This window comes from Seriola dumerili, unplaced genomic scaffold, assembly GCF_002260705.1.
Source record: "Seriola dumerili isolate Sdu_G_001 unplaced genomic scaffold, Sdu_1.0 BDQW01000002.1, whole genome shotgun sequence".
NCBI lineage: Eukaryota > Metazoa > Chordata > Actinopteri > Carangiformes > Carangidae > Seriola > Seriola dumerili.
The window spans coordinates 6238730-6248551 of NW_019174257.1; the positions used below are offsets into that span (position 1 = coordinate 6238730).

The 9822-nt window shown below is 36.9% G+C and overlaps 1 protein-coding gene across 1 annotated transcript; it reads left to right on the top strand.

Moving 5' to 3' along the window:
• The first annotated feature begins 1234 nt into the window (after window positions 1-1234).
• LOC111230768 lies at window positions 1235-8834 on the top strand. The gene is made up of 5 exons (XM_022757626.1): window positions 1235-1399; window positions 2340-2666; window positions 4836-4988; window positions 6549-6592; window positions 6681-8834. The coding sequence occupies exons 1-5, from the start codon at window positions 1330-1332 to the stop codon at window positions 6828-6830; spliced, it is 744 nt and encodes a 247-aa protein (XP_022613347.1). The 5' UTR covers window positions 1235-1329; the 3' UTR covers window positions 6831-8834.
• Window positions 8835-9822: the final 988 nt, after the last annotated feature.

Sequence of the window (9822 nt, forward strand, 5' to 3'; positions counted from 1 at the left end):
TTGTCTACAATACAGAAGATTGTCTTTGACAAGAATGCAGTATTAACAGAAAATGATAAATGCAGTTTTGAACAAAAAGAGGATCTGATATGCAGTTTTTTCATTTTTTCTTTCCATTTTATGGCAGAAACAAATTCCCAGCTGAGTACCAGGTTTACTATAAATTACAATGTGTAAGATGACCATCTGATATGTGGGTAAATACATATCTTTGTAAATATGCTTTACATATCTGACTTGATTGACTTGTCTGCAATGACAGACATGTAAAAAAACAGTAGGCGTAAAACTTCAACTGATAACATGTTGCTGCCTGACCTCGGAACCTTTCAGAGCTTTAGGTCTATCTGCTCATGGTAAACATCCCATCATCTACATCCAGTCGTTTATATGGCTGGAGCTAATTCCAGCTCACACTGCATTGGTTGCCAGTCTATCACAGGGCTGACACGGTCAATCATTCACACTCACAATCACAACTACACCTACACCTACACTTGATATGGCAGTCGATGAAGATCAATGGGAGGAAAAAAAAGAAAATTATTAAAACTGTTCACTCTGATGTCTGTGGATTATCTATCGCACCAGGGATATTGTTTCTCAGAAGACAAGTTGTTGCTGAATTTAAGTAGTTTTCTAAATGCTTTTTAATGTCATGTTTGACCCGACTTGACTTTGAGGACCACATACCAAAAGTCTGTTCACTTTGCAAAAACCCAGACACTGAGATCTCGAAACCTTAGCAGATAAAAGTGAAACTATTTACAAGTCAAAAAATAGAAAAAATGCGGGGGTTTTCTTGTGCAGTTCAAGTGAACTCAACCTTTAATCAAAAACAGGGTACAACCATTCACTTTATTTGTAAATGACAGTTTACTGGTTAAATAACAGCTCAAACTCAAACTTTTTACGAAAACTAAAAGTATTTTCAATAGTTTACCGTCAGCAAAAATTCAATCCCAGACCACTGTATCGTGAGCTTAGATGTGGTTTTCTGTGGGTAACATTTCTGTAAATTATTCCTCAAAATATGAAGGAAACTATACTATAACTACTATACTGCTCTTTCTGCATCATGTGAGTGACAACCTCTTCAGCTGAGTTCCTCAGTCTGCACCACATGTCCATGAATCTCTCTGAAGTCTTCCGTTACAGGAGGCGCTTATGATGCTGTAGGTAGATATATCGGTGTTTGTGCAAGTTCCTGTCTACAGTTTCCTCCTGTCAGGCACACAAAGTGCTACTTGGCTAGAAAGATAAAACTAGAGGACCCAACACACCGAGGCAGCTCATATAAATCAACAAGATCAAATCAATTCTTTTACCATGGTTGACAATATTGTCACTATGACTGTCGGGTTAGTTTTGATCGCCACAGCTCACATGATTTCCAACGGTAAGCTGTCTCCTTCATTACTGTTAAATCTGTGATATCTCAGAAGTTTTGTAGGTTCTCACATGCTAAAGGTTGATATTTACGTTTACTTTTTAAAACTTATTTTTGTTTGTCTTCTTTATCCTTTTTGAATCACAGTGCCTGTGTTTATAACACGTTATTATTCCATTGCTGTGCCACGATCTTTTCATTTCTGACGTGGTGTCTTCTCGGTTTGGCTTTGGTGTCTGTTGTTATGCTGTTGCTGAAAACATTGGACATTATAATGAGCGCGATGTGCACTAATGTGAAGACAAATGCAAGAACAGAATAATGTGTAGCCTTAATAAGCCATTAATACTCATTGACACTTTGTATGTCAAATCCTTTAATACAAATAAATTTGCCTTATTTCCCAATGCTATCCATGGAAAAAAGGTCACAAGAGTTTAAATTATGCCCTTAAATTTTTAAGTAGAACAAATTCTGGGTCATAATATGTATAGACAGATGGGATACTTAGTTAGTGGCACTACTAACAGTTATGTTGATCGGTACCTATGTTTTATTCTGAGCCAGGAGTTTGTTTTGTAGACATACTATTAATAAATAAAGTAGTTTAACAGAACTTGCTGACGTCCATGACATATGCAGTGAAAACGTACTGATGCTACACAGTGAGGTTGAGAATAAAGGCTTATAAGTTTTCAGGCCTGGTAATAAATTGTGAAGAGATAGAAAAGTTGTGTACTGCACTTTGTCTCTCTTCACATGTTGCAAGGGGGAAAACCCAGTATCTGCCATCAAAATGTTCTGTCAGCTCTCTTGTCCATAACTGGGTTGTCTGAAAAAATAAACTTCAATTGAATCATGTATAGTTCATATTTCATAGGAATTAGATGTAGTGACATAGTGATCATTGCACTGCCCATTCGTACACATTGTTTTTTTCTTCACACAGGCTCCAGCCAAGCAGGGGTCACCGGGACCCTCGGCAGCAACATCACCCTTCAATTTCGATTCAATGACACTGTCCTTCATCATAACAGTCACGTTGCAGTTTATGTAAAAGGCGAGAGAAAGATTTATGAGTGTAAAAAGGCCAAAGCTTGCTCAGGAGGATGTTTTCTTAACATTGACCTTAACAAAACCTCTGTTGAGTACCACATTACAAATCTCAGATTAAATCACAGTGATCTTTACTGGGTCAGTTTGTTCGACTCGGTACCTCCCATAGACAGTAATAAGGTGCAGCTGATCGTCAAAGAGGAGAACAGAAGCAGCACAGGTAAATTCAGACTTTATAATTATAGAGTACACTTACAACAAATGACACCAATATAAATCAATATGAAGGAAGGACACTTTGTTAGTCTGTGGAGTGTGCAGTGTAAGAAGACTAACCTCCTGTTATCATAAAGATGTCAAGTTGTTATTATAGTCTGCAGATACGCATTAAAAATGAAAAGTTGTTGACTAAAGTTAGCTGATTTATTCATCTCTGAAATATTTCAGGTGAACAACCATGTGCTCATTTGCTGCGGTTTACACAGTTAGCCATCATGCACCACTTCTTTTAAACAGAGAGAAATTGCCCTTCACAACACCATATTGTTTGTTTCATTTACCAAGTAAATATTTACCACAACTGCAATGAATTACCAGGTCATGCCAGTATCTGATAAGTCTGATCCTTTTCTACATTTTTTGTTATTGTCAAAAAATATGACAAAAAGACCAAAACCATCAACAAATTTATCCTGAAAAGTATTATTTCCTGTATGACAAAAGTCTCATATCGCTTATTTCTCTGTGCTATAGAGCTCCATTGTTGTTCAAACACTATTAAGAAACACATCAATGACCAACAGTGTTTCACTAAGTGGTGACTGGATATAATCCTCTCTCATAGTGTATGTGTTTTTATTTTGTTATACCTGACAAAGATTGTCATTACATTTATGCAAAAATTTATATATAAAAACATTATTGTGAAGCCATAAAGCAGTCTTACTCATTGATTACTTTGCTACATTGACCATAAATGTCTAATACAACCAGCAATATTAAAAAAATAGATATCACGGTATAAAGTGTATGGCAAGTTTTTTGACAACAGTAGATAAATGTATAATAACTTCATATCATATTGCCCAACCCTTGTGGGAACAATAGTTTATTTTGTCTCCATCACACATAAAATGTCCTTCTGCTGTTGAGCTACTAGAGCACCAATAATGTATAAATTCTCAGTTTAAAATAGTTCTAATCAAATGTATTGTTTACTCCTGTATGAGCAACATTTGAACAGATGATGCTGATGGGAAAGTCTTGATTGGAAATGTTGTGGTTTTCACTCAGAACCTTGAATGTGAACCTCATGGTGGCACTAAAGTCATTAGGAAACATCCTCTCTGCACCATGGGTAACTGAATCAAATTTGATGGCAATCTTTCCAGCAGGTGTTGAGATATTTCAGTCTGGACTTAAGTGGTGGACTGACCACTGGACATTGCTATCTATGCTGCTAACATGGCTAAAAACTACAATGTGGGTCACAGTTTTATAATAAGCTACCTGTGCAATGTGAAAATGCCAGGGATAAGGCAGGTGTTCATATTTTTCTACCATCAACAAATCCCATGAATGGACAAAAAACAACAATAAAATTATCTGATATATTTTCACTCAGTGTCATAGGCTCCCACTGTTGTCCAAAAACTGTCATTGTGAATGAGACACAGTGTCACACTGGGTGACCTGTTCATTCTTTACAATGAATGTGGGCTCTACTAAAACACTAACTACAGCACCAAATGTGTATTAATCCACTGCACAAAATAGTCCCTGAACAAATACACTGTTTACTCCTGTTTGAGTAACGTTTGCTGAAGACTACAGTGACCAACTGTTTTATGAAATTACTGAGCCTTTTATATATATATATATATATATTTTATGATGATTTTTGAATCATTTACATCTTCAGTCTGCATTTTCAAAGGAAGGTCTGAAAGTAGTGAGAGCCTTTACTTTTCATGGAATTTGTTGACAATAATAAAAATAAAGAAAAACAAGTACTTAGAGCTGCTACACATTCTCATCGACGTGCATTTGAGATACTGTTTGCCACTCCACAGAGTGTTAGTTTCACTGCTGGTTAAAGGCGCTATGTCTGCTACTAAGGTTGTCAGTCAAAAAAAGTGAAAGTGCCTGTGCCTCGACATTACTGTCTGCTTCATATTTAATTTAAAAGAAAAAAGGGATTATACTGTATTAGTCTAATTGCATAGGAGAAATGTAGTCACACAATACCTCCCATTAAATTAGAATATAATTTGGTTCCATTTGATCAATTATTACCGTGGCACTACTTGTTATGGACATTGAAAAGAAATATTATTTTTCTGTAGCGACATGACTGTATATTTTCATAATTTCCTTTTAACTCCTACAGTTCCTCCGTTGCCGACTCACATCACAATAATCGAAGACAGTGGAAGTTCCAGTTTCTTTTCCTTTCACAACGTCATTGTCCTTGTGGTTTTACCTGTAGTGCTGCTGGCTGCAGCACTTCCCTTGTTGATCTGGTGTCTCGTGAGTACCAAAGGTAGGGACAATTGTTTGTTTTACTTGTTTGCCATGACTGATAATTCAGGGATATTGATGTTCTGACTCTTTATATGACTCTTGACATTGACCAGTTGTTGGTTGCTTGTAATTTAGGTCGGCATAGAAGTGTCAGCTGATCTCTTAAAATCAAAAACCTAATGTTGGACCTGATAATCCAGCAAAATGAAATCCAAGGGTGGATATATTTAAGGCTACAGTCAGTAGTATTTTCTACAAATTTTCTTTCAAGTAAATACAGTGAAGATGAGAAGAAATATTGTTATTCTGTGGAAAAAATGTGCAGTTGTGTGGTTGGATGCTCAAAAATGCTAACCAGATTGCAGTTTCACATCCTTTTGATACATGTGATGATTCACTGCTTTTGAAAAGAAGTCCTCCCTCAGAGCATGCAAATGTAAATGTGCCTACTATCACTGATGGATGTGTGGAAAAAAAAAATTGCTTGCAGTATTTGTTCACTATCATGAGTGCACTCTCACTCAGACACGAACCCCTCTGGCCTACTTTGTGTAGGAACATTGCCGCCCTGAAATATCTGACAGCCCCTGTGACCTCAGAAACCACTTTGACGATTTCCCGTACATGTATACAAATGCAGGCTTTTGCTGACTGTGCATTCCTGTATCATGTCGTGCTTATCCGGTCCAAGGTTGTCCACAGATAGCACTGCTCAAACACAGCTATGAGTCTTCAACTGAGAGAACATCACAACTCTGCAAAGGGACAGATGGTGGAGATGAGCTGTACTTGTCTGCACCATGTCTAGCTTATTTATACTACCAGATCATAAAGGATAGTTTTTTTTCTTACAATGTTATGGAAGTGATGCAGTTGAGTATCAGAGCTAGAAGTAAATGAAATGACTGATATAGTTTGATTAAGTCTGACTTCAACAGAATTAATAGGCTTTACTTCAATGTTTTTTTTTTCTAAATACAGGCTTAATTTGATGAACCTCTAATCACTGTTTTTCATTCAGCTTTTGCACAACTTTGCCCATTAATCCTTCAAACTGTGCAATAATTAATGTATGCATTTTTGCAGAGAGATAGAAAAGAAGATCTTCCACACACTTATGTCTGCATTATGAATGGAGCTGGAGTTGGGAGTTGATTAGCTTAGCTTAGCACAAAAGCTGGAAGCAGAGGGAAACAGTTAGCCTGGCTCTCTCTAAAGTTCAAAAAATCTGCATAGCAGCACCTCTAAAGTTCACTACTTAACACTGTTGCTTTTGTAATTTGTACAAAAACACTAAAACAGAAATACAATTTTGTGTTTTTTTTGGGAAGTTACATGCTGCAACTATTTACATGCTTGACACCCTACAGTTTATCCTTTCCCCCAGTACTTCTGTGTAGCATCTGCAGCTTTGTCACAAACTCACTCTGATGACAAGACTCCAGGAATTACGTCAGTATCGATCAATTGAGAAAGACCATGAATAGACTTATTTGTTGAAATGTCAAACTGTGTTATCGCTAATGCTGATTATTTGTCTAACTGACTCTATATTTTACCTGTTTTGCTTCTTGTCCAGAACAACAACAACCACAGCAACGAAACTCTAATCCCACAGTACAGGTAAGAACACTCTCATCATGTCCCTCCTTCAGACACATGCATGTCAAAGTAAATATTTAAAACTTCTTCACTATGATTGTCTTTGCAGGAAACAAGCCTGGAATCCAACAGGGTACCTCCACCCTCACTGGTTTACAGCATCCTGGACTTTCCTAAAAGACCTTCTCCAATTTTGGGGATTAATCCAAATGACACAGAATACGCAGCCGTCAACTATCTCCCAGAAAATAGAATGTGACACACAGCTGAATGTAAACCGACTAGTCTGTCTTGGTTTGAGTAAAGGTTTTCCAGATGACTTATATACTGTCTATATAAACTAAAAATATATTTCTCGGAGGTGATGAATGCTGTTTTTGTAATAGAGCCATGAACCCTCCAGGATGTGAGCTTCTTGCAATAAATTACAAACAATGCAGTTTTGACTTGATGGGTCATAAGTATGTAGGTCTCGCTTTGTTTTTGGTGGTCGCAAGATTGAATGTTGACAGTTGCCAGTGGCAAACCACAAGCCACCATATACACTGTCGCAGTAACAAACCAACTTTGCTTTATTTGTTTCAGGGGAATTTTGTCATTGTTAACAAATGCCCTAAAAAGACTGAAACCACCAATGAACTGATTTTACTAACATCCTACTAACAAATGTCCCACGTAACTAAAGTCTATAGAGCTTCCATTGTAATTTATTCAAATAGATTAAATTTCGTGTTCCTGGGGAAATATTCTGAGAATGTTTTTTTGTTGATGATAACAAAAACGTTGAAAACTGCCAACCTTATCTTTTAAAGTAGCTATTTGTAAGTTTTGCCATTGCTACATAGCAGCTGTTTACTTGCCAGTCTTGCTAAGAGTTTCAACCATTGATGCATTTACAATACAGGAGGTTATAATCTGCCTACTGAGTGGCAGTACTGCTTCAGGGCAGCCTGGATGCTACAATGACTTCTAATTGGAAGTTGACGAGAGGTGCCGGCAGGGCAGGAGCTATCTGGTTAGCTTGCTTGCTGGCTAGCTTGATAATTTAAGTAGAAGAAAATAAGTGATAGTAATAGAAGCAAAACAAGGGGGTTGCTTTCCATTGCTAGAGACAGCGCTTGGTGAGTACAGGATTGAAGTTTGATGCTGAACTCACAATATTTCTTCTAGACTGGTAAGTGAACAGCTGGTAATGCTAACGTTGGCTATGTATAAATAACAAAACTTACCAATAGCTCCTTTAAGTCACATTACAGCTTAAGTACCCATAGATAATATTGTCACCATGTGTGTAACTACACTTCTAAGGCTGTGGAGGTGTGATATCTTTGTGATATCTTTAGTATTTTGCATATCCTCTGTTAATATTTAGTTTTCATTCCATTTATCACAGTTTTGAACTTTTGACTCATCAACCTTCCTCTGTTTATGGCTTTTAAAATAAACAAAGCCAAAAATAACTAGTGAAATGAAACAGGGACATGGTGAAATCTTATTTGTAGATAAAGATCTGTTACCAGCTCAACAGTATTGTATCACAGAATACAGATGTGATCTTTCCATCTACTGACAGTTTTTTCACACTCAGTATTACACATACAACATCTGACACTATCTCACTACCATTTTCCATTGCATGGCATCTGAAGTTCTCTTTTAACTGAGTGATGTTTTAATAGATTTGTCAGACAAATTATTGATTTAGTTCTCATACCATGTATTTTTATGTGTTACAAATGTATTATGTAGAATAAAACTCACCCAACATATGTACATGCTAGTGACAGGCATCTCACATGTTGGTTGTTACTCAGGAAGGAAAATAACTGACTAAGCAAGTAAATAATGACAGTGGTGTTAAGATCGATGGTCACATGGCAATGCAACCAAACACAGACTGAAGGTTCATCTCTGTTCTGAAAACCTTGGCGGTGAAATAGCAAAAGTAAAAGCTACAAAGCTACAAAGTTTATTGTCCCAACAGGTGTTATTATTTCACATATTACTGAACAGTTTCTTCCTGAAAAGCACACAGTATTTTGTGAGTGAATGTCAAAATAAGAAACTTTTGTGTGTGTAAATAATGTTGTGTTCATAATTGTCGGTTCTATGAGTCTCATGTACTGTAAGTAACAGCAGAGCATGTTCGAGGCACTATATGAAATGAGATCAAATGCACTGTGCATGGTTCACATTGTGTGTTAGTTGTAAAAAAAAAAAAAGAAGTATTCTTGTACTTGTTAAGCTTGTGCCCTGAATAAAATAGCTGCTGATTCCACTTTGTACACTACATGTATCTGGTTTTTGGCTCTTCATTGTTTTTAGTAGTTATTCAAACAACATTTCAGCAAGTGGAGTTTAAACACCATTGTTTTATTTGGCACAGGTATTGCTAAAGTGGCCTGGGGTTTTACCCAGCCGTCAGAAGCCTACGTTACACCACGCTGCACTGATCCACTACACATTCAGGGTCGTTCTTTTTAGTGCATCAGTGGGGTTGGCCCGTATGAATTTGTGATAACCACACCATTTGTTTTTGTGTGAACCCTGTGTGATGTTGCCTTTCTGAAGCTGCACACAGGGTCCCAGGTGCAAGTGCTAGTTCAGCATTTAACGTTATGACACCTAGATTTGAACAATGCAAAGTCTGTACAATAACTACTTTCGATTTTTCCTCCAGCCCCCAAAAGGCCTGAATGCAGCCCTGTCGCAGTGTGTGCCTTGTGGTAGCCTCATGATAGCCTGTATGCTTCTTTGATCTGAATTACTTTTTACTATTTTGGTTAGGGTTCGTTCAGTAAGTTTCATTTCATGGTAACGGACATGCTAATGAGTGGCCAGACCTTTTCTCTCACAGCCCAGACATGTAGAAATGGGTAAACCCCTGGAAATTCATCTATTTCCTTCAAATTAGTATTTCTTTGAGTCATTTGACAGTGGAAACAAAACATCTTGCGTGATCAGCAATAAGGACAAACGCAGTAAGAAATCACACAAGTTTAATGTTGTCTCATGAGTTTTCCAAAAATCCATCTGAGTTACATTAACTAAACTTGAGAAAACAACTTTAGTAAATTTTAACAGATGAATCGACATCTGTTCGGTCACACTGACAGTCATTACAGAGAGATCTGTTTTCCATTCAGTTCTTCATTTGAGATGAAGATTAGTGAAATAGCATTCATGTATGTAGTATTTTGTTACGATTATGATATTGTTAACTATAAATTCACTATGATTGTTCTTTAAGA